At 41.5% G+C, this 15,383-nt stretch overlaps 2 protein-coding genes across 4 annotated transcripts; both read left to right on the forward strand.

The window, feature by feature from the left end:
* Window positions 1-268: 268 nt before the first annotated feature.
* On the forward strand, window positions 269-9,865 carry LOC117736965 (phosphatidylinositol 4-phosphate 5-kinase-like protein 1). 2 transcript variants are annotated; one of them, XM_034542651.1, is made up of 11 exons: window positions 276-332; window positions 1,194-1,361; window positions 3,073-3,270; window positions 3,345-3,389; window positions 3,607-3,761; window positions 6,519-6,643; window positions 7,107-7,141; window positions 7,238-7,293; window positions 7,383-7,495; window positions 7,583-7,745; window positions 8,197-9,865. In XM_034542651.1, the coding sequence occupies exons 3-11, from the start codon at window positions 3,082-3,084 to the stop codon at window positions 8,633-8,635; spliced, it is 1,320 nt and encodes a 439-aa protein (XP_034398542.1). In that variant the 5' UTR covers window positions 276-332; window positions 1,194-1,361; window positions 3,073-3,081; the 3' UTR covers window positions 8,636-9,865. The 2 variants fall into 2 exon arrangements, with proteins under 2 accessions (XP_034398541.1, XP_034398542.1); XM_034542650.1 differs by lacking the exon at window positions 1,194-1,361 and having other exon boundaries at window positions 269-332.
* A 943-nt stretch (window positions 9,866-10,808) lies between these two features.
* paxx (PAXX non-homologous end joining factor) lies at window positions 10,809-15,149 on the forward strand. Of its 2 annotated transcripts, none has more exons than XM_034542552.1 (7): window positions 10,809-10,978; window positions 11,477-11,537; window positions 11,620-11,663; window positions 11,797-11,975; window positions 13,348-13,398; window positions 14,459-14,552; window positions 14,940-15,149. In XM_034542552.1, exons 1-7 carry the CDS (start codon window positions 10,878-10,880, stop codon window positions 14,980-14,982), a joined length of 573 nt encoding a protein of 190 aa, XP_034398443.1. In that variant the 5' UTR covers window positions 10,809-10,877; the 3' UTR covers window positions 14,983-15,149. The 2 variants fall into 2 exon arrangements, with proteins under 2 accessions (XP_034398443.1, XP_034398442.1); XM_034542551.1 differs by having other exon boundaries at window positions 10,810-10,978; window positions 11,614-11,663.
* The last annotated feature ends 234 nt before the right edge of the window (window positions 15,150-15,383 follow it).

Below are 15,383 nucleotides of genomic sequence, written 5' to 3' on the forward strand. Positions count from 1 at the left end.
AGTTACAAGTCTATAGTTAATTAAGTATTTTTATAAATATATATATATATATATATATATATATATATATATATATATATATACATATATATGCTGATATCACAGTGGTTTCATTTCCCCATTCATATCAATGCTGTACATTTATAGTTCCTCCTGTTTGTGTTGGCACACCTGTCCGTGTACATGTGCCACGCCCTGCTGAGCTGGCCCAACCTGCCTGGAATGTGGTATGAGTTCGAAGGGGAGGGCCATGTGCACCCAGACCAGGCTCCTTTCAGACTCACTGAATGAGAAGACAAACCCTTGGAACGGGACAGTCCACAGAGCTCCAGGTAAGAGCTACATAAGTATATGTGTGATCACCTGGAAACCAGACGTATGATGTCTTCAGCTTCATGAGCTTGTGAGCCGTGTACTGGTTGTCTTAGGGACAACAGGTGTTGTGTGGAATAGTGCTGATTATTATGCCCTAAGTGAATGGGTACTTATCTTTAAGAACATCTAAAATATCCCCGTTGGTTCAAGTTGTTTGTTTGTACCACCACATATGAAATTCTAACTCTGTCGCAGGAACTACAGGAACTTGTTATAAATGCTATATAATAACTAGCTATTGAACATATCAGTGTCTCCTTATATCTATATACTTTAAATATTTATAAGATATTGTCCAAATAATACACGTGACAAAAGTAGACAGCAGTCGTCTTCACACGTTCAAACTATGTTTAACCAATAGGGATCCCATTGATTCCAGATATATGGTCATTTTGTAAAACAACACATATGTACCATTTTCATAAAACAAGAACTATTTGGGAGCTCCAGGACTGACCAACTGTCGGATGTGTACAACTAAATACATAATTAGATAATAGTGTTGGTTAAAGGGGTCATATTCTGCTATTAATGATGTCCACTCATTTACAGTATTATGTTGTTGAACATACACTTTAAATATTGTGAAAAATTGCAAACTTGAAGTGAACGTGAAGAACTGGACTTAGCTCCCACAAAGCTCTGAGGGCTTCTCTGGGATGTTGCACATGAGATGACATGATGTTGTTGCTGTGGAGACTGCTCTACTTTGAAGTCTGTTTTAAAGAGAAAACCGAACATGGTCTTAATGCTGTACACAAAGCAGCCATATATACCACCAGACGGACCTGATGAAGAGCTTCGTGTTTAATCAGGTCTTACAGACCCCTTTACAGTATGAGAGACGGTCCGTAAAAGAAGTTGCTGGTGCTTCAGTCAACGAAGCCACTTCGGGCTGCATTGGCGGGCTGGAAGGCTAACGGTTCACAGGACAGAGCTTCAGGAGTGTCTCGTGGATGAACAACGCCTGGGCCTCTTAAGAGGTAGAGACACCTTAGTATCACAGCTCCTTGTCATTTTCTAAGGAGAGCAAAGGTCTTTCAAGTTTGGACATCCTTAATTAGGAGGAGGAGGAGTTACAAGGAGAAAAATATCTCAATTAAGGAAATGTGAACTGTACATTTTCATCCACATTTATGTCAACCCACCAATTTCTAAATGTACTATACTTCTTCCACCGCTCAAATATGGGGTCAGATCAGTCTGAATAATTGCAAATGCACACAGAGAGACTCACAAATGCAAACACAAAGATTCACAAATGCGCACAGAACAATTCACAAATATATTCGATTTATAAATGCACACAGAAGGATTTACAAATAAATTAGACTCACGAATGCACGCAGAACGATTCCCAAATACATTACAATGCACACGTAAAAAAATTACGATTTATATAAATGTAAAAGAAAAATCACACGTGGATTCTTCTATTTGTTTGTGGATTTGTATGTATTTGTTTGACGATCGCACAGCATTTGTTTGTGGATCGCTCCACATGTTTTTTGAGGATCGTGGCTGGATTCGCAAATGCGGTTTTTTTCAACAGACCTATCTGTAGCCAATCAGATGTCGCCCTCATTTTCATCATGAGCGTAATTCGCTTCATTCGCTCCTTAGAGGGGCGTGGCTTATTTCTGTGGAAACAGTTAGCATTTCTGCCATCCACCACAGAAGAAATAACCACTAGTTCTGCTTTAAACTGGTTGTGGACATCCCTCAGAGGTGTCTGCATGTATCAGCTGCGCTGGGGCCGAATCGTTCTGGCAGTTTAGCCTATTACTGACTAAATATATAAATGAGTGATATGCAATTTAGCCAATCAGCGTGCTAAAATAGATTCAGCTTTGGGCCAAAGTCATCTGGCCCAAAAGCTGCGTGATCTCGTCGGCCAGCGCTTCTCTTCCAAGAAGACCCGACCCGGTAAAATCAACGGGGACAGATCCAGCATGGACAGTTATGGGAGTAAGGGATATGAAGCACTTGTTGGAAGAGTTAATAAAACATGAGAACACCAGGACACACATGAGAACTCCTCAAGCAGCCATATTGGGCAAAGTGAACGTCACTACCAGCTGGACGACGGACACAGGATTGAGGAGGTGGATAAAAACAGGCACACTTTAACCCTAACAAGGTTCATAGGGGCATCTTAATATATATATACATGTTCTATTAGATTATATATATATATATATATATATATATATATATATATGTGATTTATACTATACAATATATATTTTGTATTCATTTTTATTATATGGTATTTATATATGATATTATACTGAATATTATTATATTATATATTAATATATATGCCCATATTATGTCAGAATGTAGAAATGCGTGTTTGATACTTTTTTTGCATTGAACCATACTGGGATGTTTGCTGAAATTGATTGGATGGCCCTACCAAAAAGAAAATGTCCACCAGCTGCCACTGGAGTGTGAGCTGTGTGCTGGGGTTGAGGAAGGCAGCATTGCCCATCAGGACTATCTAACATTCACACACCGCAGGAACATCTATGGGAGCAGTTTGGGGTTAAGCGTCTTGCCCAAGGACACATCCACATGGACTAGCGGACTACCACTGAGCCACAGATACCCTTGGAAAGGGTGGAAATGTCTAGGTATGAAACATATTCTAGCCGAATGTCATTCTTTAACTTGTTAAACTGCTGTCTGCAGGTATCACAGATGGCAGAAAGAAAAGCTGCTGGCACCTCCAGAGCTGCCCGCCGAAGACGCTGGTGGCATTTGAGACAGAGATGGAGGATGGTCGGGGTGTTTGAGGTCAACCAAGACAACGAGTTCTACCATCTGACATCCATGATTAAAGAAGGCATGCATGCTTCCATCCAGACCACTATGGACACACCAGGCCAGGTGAAGACTCCTACTTAATAAAGGTTGAAACATTGTAGACACAAATTCACTCATAAACACTTCTCCTTTTACAGGATACGCCTGCAGCTGAAGATGTCAAGGTAGAGCAAACTCATGAGGTAAGTAGTAATGTCCAGCTGAAAACTTGTTTTGGATAACACAAGCTTTGGATGACTCAACCTTTTCCTATCTGAATCGTTTTCTCAATTATGATTAAATATGTAAAAGTTCTCATTCATTCATACTTTCATTTTGTTCTTCTAACCATTCTTGTCAAGCTATTTAAAACAAACACCATGTCATTTTCAAGGCTTCTATTTAATCTTTGCTCCCCAGGGTTTTAAGATGCAGACATTTGCAGCATCAGTGTTTGCTAAACTGAGGCGTTCACTGGACATCACAGAGGAGGAATATATGAACTCCCTCTGCTCAGATAACTGCTACCTTCAGTTTGTCAGTAACTCCAAGAGCAAGGCAGATTTCTTCATCACGTAAGCATAATCTTCACATAATCTACACCCACAGACAATCCACTGACTACTCCTCCACTTTATTTCATGCTAACTCAAAAAGTACATGAACACAAAACAACTTACACAACAGCATGTTTCAAGGAACTACTCCAGCACTAGATAATAATAATAATTACTATCTTTATATCTTTATACGGACTATTTGTCTGTGCTGTACATTTAAAAATGAATAAAAACAGAAAACCTTCATTTTACAGATAAACAAGTGGAAGTTACATTTTAAGTGTAATTAACAAATCTTAACAATTGAACAAAAACTGTAAAACATTTTACATTTAAAATGACAAAAAGAATCCCAACAGATCTTTTGAAAGACAGATGTGTGCTGTTAAAAACAAAAGGCGTGGCGAAATAAAGAAAGAGAGATGTTTTGGTGTAGGCGGTTGAAAAAAGCTGCATCTTCTTTTACGAGGGGTTTTGAGGAACTACAAACCCAGCGGTGGAATGTCTGAGGGTTCGTGGAGGAACACAGAGGAACAGGTGGTCTGTGATGTCGGCCGGTCCTAAGCCGATCACAAGATAAGGACTTTAATCATCTGTGGAGGCTTTAGGCATGCAGTGGCTGGAGTGATGAGTTCTCTCTTGTTGGTTCTTGTTAGCTGCACAGGTTTGGAGAAGACCATCAAAAGTGCACTGCAGTAGTCTACGTGAGATGAAGGTGTGAATTCATTTTTCTGCATCTTGCTGGGTCAGAGGTCGTACTTTTGCAATCTGTCTAAGATGGAAGAATGCCACTTTGGTCACACTATTAATATGGCTCACACAACTTAAGTCAGAGTCGAAGATAAATCCCAGACTTGTTACTTGTGGTTTGATTGGGTGAGTTAGATGACTACGTTTCTCCGGTAAAGCATCACTCTTGGATTTGGGGCCAACTAAAATCATTAGGTTGCCTAAATGACACTTCTTCAGTGGCAGCAGCAGTTTAGAAGGCCTCAGGGCATATTCCTGTCTCCAGGGATGTGTTCATCATTTTCTGGACTGCGTCGAGTATATATAATATATAATGAGAGTAGAAGATGATGAAAACTACCACAAATAACAGCAGCAGTGGATATATATATAATAATGACCATAAAACTTATTGTAAGTTGCTTTTGATAAAACAAAATGTAATGTAACAAAAGCAGTATTGGCAAAAGCCAGCACTAACTATACACCTGAACCAGACCTAACTATACACCTGAACCAGACCTAACTATAAACCTGAACCAGCACTAACTATACACCTGAACCAGACCTAACTATACACCTGAACCAGCACTAACTATACACCTGAACCAGCACTAACTATACACCTGAACCAGCACTAACTATAAACCTGAACCAGCACTAACTATACACCTGAACCAGCACTAACTATACACCTGAACCAGCACTAACTATAAACCTGAACCAGCACTAACTATACACCTGAACCAGCCCTAACGATAAACCTGAACCAGACCTAACTATAAACCTGAACCAGCACTAACTATACACTTGAACCAGCCCTAACTATACACCTGAACCAGCCCTAACTATACACCTGAACCAGACCTAACTATAAACCTGAACCAGACCTAACTATAAACCTGAACCAGCACTAACTATACACCTGAACCAGACCTAACTATACACCTGAACCAGCACTAACTATACACCTGAACCAGCACTAACTATACACCTGAACCAGCACTAACTATAAACCTGAACCAGCACTAACTATACACCTGAACCAGCACTAACTATACACCTGAACCAGCACTAACTATAAACCTGAACCAGCACTAACTATACACCTGAACCAGCCCTAACGATAAACCTGAACCAGACCTAACTATAAACCTGAACCAGCACTAACTATACACTTGAACCAGCCCTAACTATACACCTGAACCAGCCCTAACTATACACCTGAACCAGACCTAACTATAAACCTGAACCAGACCTAACTATAAACCTGAACCAGCACTAACTATACACCTGAACCAGCCCTAACTATAAACCTGAACCAGACCTAACTATAAACCTGAACCAGCACTAACTATACACCTGAACCAGCCCTAACTATAAACCTGAACCAGCCCTAACTATACACCTGAACCAGCACTAACTATACACCTGAACCAGCCCTAACTATACACCTGAACCAGCACTAACTATAAACCTGAACCAGCACTAACTATAAACCTGAACCAGCCCTAACTATACACCTGAACCAGCACTAACTATACACCTGAACCAGCACTAACTATACACCTGAACCAGCCCTAACTATACACCTGAACCAGCACTAACTATACACTTGAACCAGCCCTAACTATACACCTGAACCAGCCCTAACTATACACCTGAACCAGACCTAACTATAAACCTGAACCAGCCCTAACTATACACCTGAACCAGCACTAACTATACACCTGAACCAGCCCTAACTATACACCTGAACCAGCACTAACTATACACTTGAACCAGCCCTAACTATACACCTGAACCAGCCCTAACTATACACCTGAACCAGCCCTAACTATAAACCTGAACCAGCAATTTATTATTTAGCCTATTTAGTGTCTAGTTTCCAGAAGTGGTGCGAGCCTCAGTGTAGAAAGCGAACATTAACAATGTTTTGCTATTGGACATGAAAAAAAAGCTTTGAACATAGTCTGGGTATTTGCCATATTATTTAATATTGATGTCTGTTTCTTGTTTTCTATTGGTTATTCTTGGTTTTAGGAATGACAAGAGATTCTTCCTAAAAACCCAGAGCCGACGCGAGGTGAGATTTCTCCTGTCCAATTTGGAGGCATACATGGCCCACTTGGAGAAATACCCTCATTCACTGATGGTGAGGTTTCTAGGTAAGAGGTGTCACCTCCACTATTGATATAGTTTGGTACCCAACTATGTAGGGTCCAAGTTGTGAGCTGAATCTACCGATTCCAAAAGAATCAAACAAAAAAGATTGACTGTCGATACCTACAATGAGTTATGGATGGACAAGCTGTATCATACCACTTATAGTGGAAATGCTACTTAATGCTTATATAAAAAACACACACACACACACACACACACACACACACACACACACACACACACACACATATATATATATATTTGTATATTCAAGTATTCATTCAAGGATCATTTAATTATTTATTGTTATTTATATACTTTTAAGTGTCCTTCATCCTGAGATAATTTGATAATATGCATTATTGTTCTCCCAAGAATAACCAGGGTGAAACTTCTCATCTATGGCCTATGTTCTGCAGGGATATACAAATGCCTAACATAACCATTGTGCTTTTACCTTTGCAGGTGTCCACAGGATTGTTATTCCTAATCAAATGAAGGTGTTCTATTAACAGAATAACTAGTAGGTACACATATCCACTGATATCTGTAGAGTACCAGTACTTACAATGCAATGTTGTCTGTCTGCTTTCCAGAAGTACTTCATTGTGATGCAGAGTGTGTTTTACCCGGATGAGAGGATCAATATTAGGTACAGTGTCTATGTTTCAGCTTTGATTTGTTGTGTTGATTTGATGAACTTTATGGTTGTATGAAAACTGGGACCTTTTTGTTGCACAGATACGACATTAAAGGCTGTGAGGTGGGGAGATGGACTAACCCTGACACGGGGGGGAAACAAGTACTGAAAGTACTGAAGGACAATAACTTTGAAGGGCAGTCCATTGCATTAGGTACGTGTCTGCTCCCTTACAGGTACCTCGTCTGTACTCATACCAATGATGCTCTTGAGCAACGCACACTAAATGTTGTTGCTTTAGGTCAAGAAACAGACTGGTTTGCCAATCAAGTGAAAGTGGATGCTGCCTTCCTCCGTGGGCTCAATGTGCTGGACTATAGCCTCCTGCTGGCCCATCAACCTCTGCACAGAGATGAGCTGGAAGGGAAACACTCTTTGGCAAACCTTGTTTTACGCACCACAAAGTAGGTCCTTTGAGCAAAACACATTTCGTCTAATTCTTCATCGTTTTGTTAGTTCAGTGAACTATAGAAGAAGTTTTACATACTCATGAAAAGCTTTCTTCAAGTGAATCTGCTGTTCAAGGAAATATGCCCATCCCATGATTCCTGTCTTTATGCTCATAGGACATGAGCATAAAGACAGGAATCAGGGGAAACAGCTTGCTTGTCTCTCTTCAAACTTCATCAATAGCCTACTAACACCATGAAAGCTCACTAATTGACCATTACCAAAGGTTCATTAGGGGGAGGTCTATGAGGATGGCCATAGGGGAGTGGTCAGCTGTGGAAACAATTTATCACTGTTTTATGAAACAGATTAATCCTGGTTTAGTTTGTTCAGCGAGATATTAGTTTAACCCCTTCTTTTCCCTTCTAATTGTGTTAAGTGGATTCTTTTTTGTCTTTCTCAAAGGTCTGTGGATCTAGTTGACAGTCCCACAGAGTCAAACCCCCCCACCATTCCATTACTGAAAGAGGGTGAGGTCACATCAGATACTACAGGCTGCGGGTTAGGCCAGCCACTGGCAGCAGCTGAGGGTCCTGATGAAGGGATTCCCCTCCAGGAGATAAACTTGCCAACGAAAGAAACCAGCACGGACACAGAAATGCAGGAATTTCTTGAGCATCATCGTAGGCTACTGCCTAACTGCAAAAATGCAATTCATGTGATAGATGGGCCAGATCGTCGTCACTTTGTGGGCATTATAGACATTTTTACTGTCTACGGCTGGAAGAAAAAACTGGAGAATCTGTGGAAAAATCTCCGCTACCCAGGCAGGGATTTTTCCACAGTCCGCCCCACCAAATATTCACTCAGATTCTGCCAGTGGATTCAGGACCACTCTCAGTGACAACATTAGGAAAACATTCAGCACTGACCTAACCCACAGTTTCCACAGATTAGCCCTCGTTGTTGCACTCTGGTTCTGTCATGACGATGTGATCGCGATGGCTCAACCAGAATGAGATTAGTGGACAGTGATGAAGTGTTTGTATAGAAGTAGTAGCCTTGTGTGTAACACAGCTGGGTTGTGGCATAGGCAATATAGATAATGGGGTTCCAGGGTACTGTAGGGGGTGGTTTAAATGAATAAATAGACAAATAATTGAAACCTTGTAGTGATATTAGCAGATTTTGGAGAGGAACTCCCCTTGTTATTAGTGTATTATGTATACTTGCTCAGACCCTCCTTTCAAGTCTTTCAGTTGAGTTTGCCCCTTTGTTTTTAGACATATACTGTGTTTTATGCATCTGGAAATGTACACAAAATACAACTTTAAATACCTTTAAAACTCCAATGGTTTATTCCTACTAAATTCCTTCACATTTAGTCATTTAATTACCCGCAGCCATTACACAGCAGCAGGTACAAGCTGTCTACAGAAGATGTTTCAGTCATCAGTCTTCCCTCTCATGCTGAGCGAACAGATATTATATAAATTGGCACTTCTCCATTTACCAAGTACCTTGGTTTGAGTGAGTTCTAACCTTTAAAGCATGATATAATGGGCTGTGGCTCTGTGACTCCAGGTCCACAGTGCTAAGCCTTCTTTTATCTTTAAGGTTCATAGCGTCCACAGCCCTCAAATCCATGTTCTTCTTAGCATGCTTTCTGAATTCACCACCACCACCAGCCCTTCATGACACGCAAGCTTATTCAATATTTCCCTCCACTCCCCAGATATCTTAGATTCAACCTCAAACATAACAAAACCAAACAGGTTGGACCTCCCCATTTCCCTCTTTTGTTCATATTGGAGCCCTTTCAAATCTGTTTGAACATACATAAACCAGAGGTTTGCCCACCATGCTTCTGGTTCTTTTTCCATCACCATCTCAGTCAAGTTCTTCAGTCATTCTGCATTGAAGATGATACAACCGCTTCCAGACATGGGATTCCAGACCACACTGTCAAGGTCCTTGGTCGCTGGTCTTCCCAAGCCTACCATAGTTACATCTACATCCACCTCAGCTCCAAAGAGCCCACGCACACCTCGTCCAATAAAACATTTTGGGGGATGATGAAGCACAAAGCTCATCAGGATGTGAACATGTGTACCCATTAAATCCAAATAAAAATACTTTTGTTCCTTACTGATGGTGTGGTCTTTGTCAGTGAATAGTATTACGAGTGATTCAACTCTAGGAAGTGATCATTTCACAGTTCTTATCACAGTGAATGTACATGTGAGTATATAAGAAGGGGAATGCATTTCACTAGATGGTGTTTTGATAAGCTACGTTGTGAGAACTCAGCACATATAATCTCACTTGAAGGAAACATTGACGAATGCACAACGCACAGTACTAACCACATTGTAAATGCTGCTATACAAATAATACTAAAGAGCACATGGCAGCAAGAGAGTGGTGCCTTGGTGGAATGAAGAATGTAGATCGAAATAGGACTTTTAGATCATTAAGAAGCAATCTGACAGAAGACAATCAAGTAGACTGTAAAGGACAGTGGCTCGTAGAAGAGTTGTCCAGGTTCTCTAATCCCTGTATATCCTGGGTGAAGAGGTCCAGGTGTGCTCAGAGTTCGCTAAGCCAGACAGAGGTGGTGTCCATGTGCAGTGTGCTGATAAACGTGCACAAAGGGCCTTGCAAAACAAAACAACTGGAGCAATACCACAAGGCAGAGGAGAAAGAAAGGTGATTCAGAAGAAAGGAATGGAGAAGTGGAAGATAGAGGGATGAAGATAGAAACGGAAGGAGGGTATCACAAAATACAAAAATCTGTGAAAGTACTATAAAGAAAGGAGCCGAAGGGAGGAAATGGTCACAGGAACACTTAGAATGGATGCACACGAGTTGCTAACTGTGAAGTAAAATAACTTGTGAGAGGCAGAAAGCCAAAGCGTGCATGGCAGGATCAGAGAGGGTGGACAGGAACAGGTCTGTTCGGATACTGTGAACAGAAGGAGAAGCAGTCGCCATGACGGCACTGATATCCGGGTTCACATGATGGGATGTAACACTCCTGAACAGTAGGGGGCAGTATGCAGCCCGTGCTGTTCACAGCGTGAGAAGAAGAAACCCGCACGTTCCTTTTTGGGCCTCGTCGGCCGCCGTCAAGTCTCGAAGGAAACATGGACGGGTCCCCTCCGTCATACTGCACTCTGTGGGATACAAAGAAGCAGTCCAGGTTCCTTTGCTACACACGACGAGAACACGGAACATGGAACGTCTGGTGAGTCGAAGGTGGTGTTCAAAAAGCCCAATGTGAGTCAGTGTGTAGCAGCGTTAGAACACAGGAAGAGAGAAGTACACCAAGAAGCGTCAGGCTGCTATGTCCTGACGCATGACGTATGATGTATGACGTATGTGTGACGCGCATGGGTGGAGGATTGGGCCCAGCTGTGCCCTTTAGAGAGCATACTAAGGATAGCATCGTTCAGGTCCAGGTGTGTTCACCTTTTCGACCTTGTCAGGAAGGTATGTATATATATATATATATATATATATATATATATATATATATTTGTTTATTTGATAAGGGACAGTGCACATTAATATAAACATTTCTGTAAATGTGCCAGAGTTAGCCAAGAGGCTATTTTTCTCTCTCATGCCTTATTTCTGAGACCATGTCATGGATTAGGTTGGACATCTGTGTCTTTATGTCAACGTGTAAGGACACAGCAGCAAGTGTGAGGTGATGTAACACGTTTTTGTTCATCTTTTTGAGTTTGACAGATGCAGCCGATGTTTGGAGCACAGAAGACACGGAGGACACATGGAACCAGTGTGTAAGTTTCCGCCGCAGACCCCCACGGCGGACTGACTTGGTTCCTTCCATGTTTGTAACTGTACCCGTTTGTTTAGAGACAGAGATTTGCCTTGAACTCTCCAGAGGATTATATTCTAAAACTCAGGTGAGATTATGATTATGATCTGTCCTCCTCTAAAACCACTTTGTGGAACATTCAAGTAAGGTAGTGAAACATTCTTTTTGTATATTTACAAAAAACATTATTGGGGCTACAATCTTATTCTCTCCTTCCTCAGGTCGGCCTGTGGAAGAGGGGAAGGGTCTGTTGTGGTGCGTGACACCAGTGCAGAGCTCCACGTGAGCTCCGGTCCCGGTGAGCAGAGCGTGACCCTCTCCAGACTGGAAGGCCCACAGGCTGCAAAGGAGCTGAAGGAGCTGCTGTTCAGGATGGCTGACCGCCTCACCCAGCCTGAAGGTAAATGCTCTTTGTTCTCAGTTTTTATTAACGTTGGTGGACATCGAGGCTTCATCGTTTACAAATACAAATTGAGTTTGATCTGATAAATAGGATTTAAACCAGCTTAGTGCGGTACCTGAAATGCCAATCGACTGATCCAGTCTCTGTAATAGGATGTCATGGTCGATGGTGTCGAATGCAGCACTAAGGTCTAACAAGACCAGTACAGAGATGAGTCCTTTATCAGCACTAAGGTCTAACAAGACCAGTACAGAGATGAGTCCTTTATCAGCACTAAGGTCTAACAAGACCAGTACAGAGATGAGTCCCCTATCTGATGCAATTAGGAGGTCATTTGTAATCTTCACCAGTGCTGTCTCTGTGGTGTTTTCTAAATCTTGACTGAAAGTCCTCAAATAAACTATTCTGATGTAGAAAGTCACACAACTGATTTGCGACTACTTTCTCAAGGATCTTAGAGGGGAAGGGAAGGTTAGAGATCGGTCTGTAGTTAGCCAACACCTCTGGATTAAGAGTGGGCTTCTTCAGGAGAGGTTTAATTACAGCTACTTTGAAGGAATGTGGTACATGGCCTGTTAGCAAAGACACATTAACAATATCCAACAGAGAGGTGCCAATTAAAGGCAACACGTCTTTAAGCAGCCTCGTTGGGATGGGGTCTAAGAGACAGGTAGACGGTTTAGAAGTAGAAACTGTTGAGGACAATTGGTCAAGGTTGATGGAAGAAAAGCTATCCAAATATACACCAGGGTTCAACATTATTATGAAATGTCCTGCGAGTTTTGTGTTGATTTGACAAATTATTTCCAATGTATAGTCTGATTGTGTTATGCCATGCTTTTTGAGGTGCTGAGCCATGGCTTTTTAAAATTAATTTGTCAATATCTTCAAAACACATTGAGACATCTACATGTTGTATGCCACTTTTGATAAGCTTGGTCCAATAATGGTCCTCTGAAAATGTGGTAGTAACAGGACCTTTGTCAAGGATGTGTTAAAATCCAGTTAGGTGGTGGGCATAAGCGGTTCTTGGGGCTTCTTTAGTTATTAGATTGATGTTTGAATCAAAAATGTAATGTGAAATGTAAAAAATACATCAGAAATTAAAATATTTGGATAGTGCTCCATCAGGTGAATTGAGCTCATATTTGTGGAGCTGCATTTGCACATAACTTTAAATTATAGGTGAGGATGACATGCGTCTACAATGTACCATCTCAAAATGTTAACAACAAATCAGCTCAAAAACAATCAGGTTTTGTGCTGATTGAATGTCTAATAATAAGTACTTTATTAATCCCCCTCTGGACATTCATCACAGGAGCTTGTTGATTTTTATTTTGGAATCAATGCTGACTGTTCCTCCTAGGTGGATCTCCTTCTGTCAGTCCAGTGAGAAATCCCCAAAGGCGGCCCACAGGTATGTTTAAGCTGTATACCAAAGGGTGCTCAGTGGAGAGCAGGGTCCTTCAATCAGAGGATCGGCGGTTCGATCCCCGGCTCAGCTCGTCCATGCAAATTGCTCCGTGAACGTGTGTGAATGATTAGTTAAAGTGGGGGAAAGATGACATGTAGTGTTAAAGCCAGAAGAGAAAAGGTTTTACATTCCACTAATACTTTTTACTAAACAATTTACACGTGGTGGGTTTCAAAGGCCTCTTCTGATATGTTTATACTAAACATCTCTAAATGTCATAGTTTTCAGAAAAGTATCAGGTTTTTGCCATTGAAACACAATCACATTTGAAGTAGCGTCAAAGTATTGATAATTCAGCAGGTAGAGCTGACAGATATGGCCAAAAAAAACAATAACTGCTTTATTTCTCATGATTTAAAAGATGTTAGCTTTAGTGTCATCTGCAAACTTCACACCAGAGTTCTCTTCATGTCGGGGGTGTACAGCGTGAACGGGAGGGGGCGGAGCATCAGGGTCAGTGATGAGCTGTTAGCTGGTTGGAACATGTTCTTGGGACGGGGCCAAGGAGGTCATCAGGCCCAGCAGCTTCACTCTCAGCAGGGAGTATGGCCGGTCCTCTGGAGGCGGGGCAGACTTCAAGCTGACTCTTTGTTGAGGAGATTGACGCCAGCATCAAAGGTGTTCAGCTCATCTGGCAGCGCGGCCTCAACATGATGGGGGCATGATGGGCGCTCTGGACCTCCGGTCACATCTCTGGTGTTGTTGGTGTTGGGCTCAGTCTAGCTCTCCCGATGCTGTATGCTTCCTTGTCAGCCCGGAGAGCTCCCTCACCTCCTCATTCGCCCAGGCTTCCTGGTTAGGGAGGGATTTGAGTGCCTTTGGAAATCCTGTCCATCTGAGGATACGTCTACGCTTTCACTTGAATGCCTTTCCTGTGAATGTGATATTGAATCTGTATGTTCATCAAGAATAAGTGATATTTCACGTTCCGTATTATTTGCATTTGCCCTCTGCTTGAGGCCGGCGGGGAAATGTTCATGTGTTGTTGCTCTTTTCTCTCCAGAGTTTGAACCCCAGCAGCAGCAGAGCTGTGCTCCATCGCTGGCGATGAAGAAACGACTTCCAGGGGCTTCTCTCATTAACCCAGGAGCTAAAAGGTTCCACTTGTCCCTCATGAAGTCAAGCGCTAAGAGGAAATATTGTATCTATATCATCTTCTTATCATAGGATCAGTTGTGCATGTCCATAATGACGTCTTATGACTTGATTACTTAATGATATCACTGACTGTAATGCTTTTCTATAACCTATGAAAGAATGATCCATTGTCATGCTCTCTTGGCTATGACTTTCTGATTTTATATTTATTATATAATTCTTTTGTCATATTTGGTATCTGTTAATTATCTTGCTGTTTTTAGTCAAATGTTGTTGTATAATTGTCTTTGAGGACGGTACATCTCAAGAGATTATTCCTAATAAAGGATTTGCGTATGTTCTGATGTGTGAATGAGAACCAACGACCTCTCGTCCTCCTTTTGCAGAACGCGCCAAGCGACTGGCGTGGCCTTTGATGACGAAGACTGACCCTTCAGACAGGCTCTCACGTTGCTGCACACCCAAAGATGAATGTGCTTTTAATCCACTAACGCAACAGCATGACGCTTTTTTAAATCACTGCATTTATGTGTCTACCTTTTTTTTGAATGGTATTTTAATCTGTGAAAATGAAATAAAGAATAAGTTGCACGAAATATAGGTCTGAATGTGTGTAAGACAAGTTGTATTGTGTCTGGAACAACAACAGAAACATGGGAACGGGTACAAGTTCTACTGGTGCATGATACTAGTTCATATAGAATCAATATTTCAACAATATAGTGTAGATGGACCTGTACTTGTATTTCTCTTTTCTGGTCTTCCAACCACTCAGAGCGCTTTAACACTACATGACATCATTCACACAGTGATGGGAGGGGCTAAGGTTC

The sequence above is a fragment of the Cyclopterus lumpus genome, chromosome 9, assembly GCF_009769545.1.
Source record: "Cyclopterus lumpus isolate fCycLum1 chromosome 9, fCycLum1.pri, whole genome shotgun sequence".
NCBI lineage: Eukaryota > Metazoa > Chordata > Actinopteri > Perciformes > Cyclopteridae > Cyclopterus > Cyclopterus lumpus.

Bases quoted from the DNA above. Each gene is read 5' to 3' on its own strand.
- LOC117736965 (XM_034542650.1), top strand. From the start codon at position 288: ATGAGAAGACAAACCCTTGGAACGGGACAGTCCACAGAGCTCCAG. The intron at 333-3,072 runs GTAAGAGCTACA...TGCTGTCTGCAG, and splicing joins GACAGTCCACAGAGCTCCAG to GTATCACAGATGGCAGAAAG. The intron at 7,746-8,196 runs GTAGGTCCTTTG...TCTTTCTCAAAG, and splicing joins CTTGTTTTACGCACCACAAA to GTCTGTGGATCTAGTTGACA.
- paxx (XM_034542551.1), top strand. From the start codon at position 10,878: ATGGACGGGTCCCCTCCGTCATACTGCACTCTGTGGGATACAAAGAAG. The intron at 10,979-11,476 runs GTGAGTCGAAGG...CATCTTTTTGAG, and splicing joins CACGGAACATGGAACGTCTG to TTTGACAGATGCAGCCGATG. The intron at 14,553-14,939 runs GTTCCACTTGTC...CTCCTTTTGCAG, and splicing joins ATTAACCCAGGAGCTAAAAG to AACGCGCCAAGCGACTGGCG.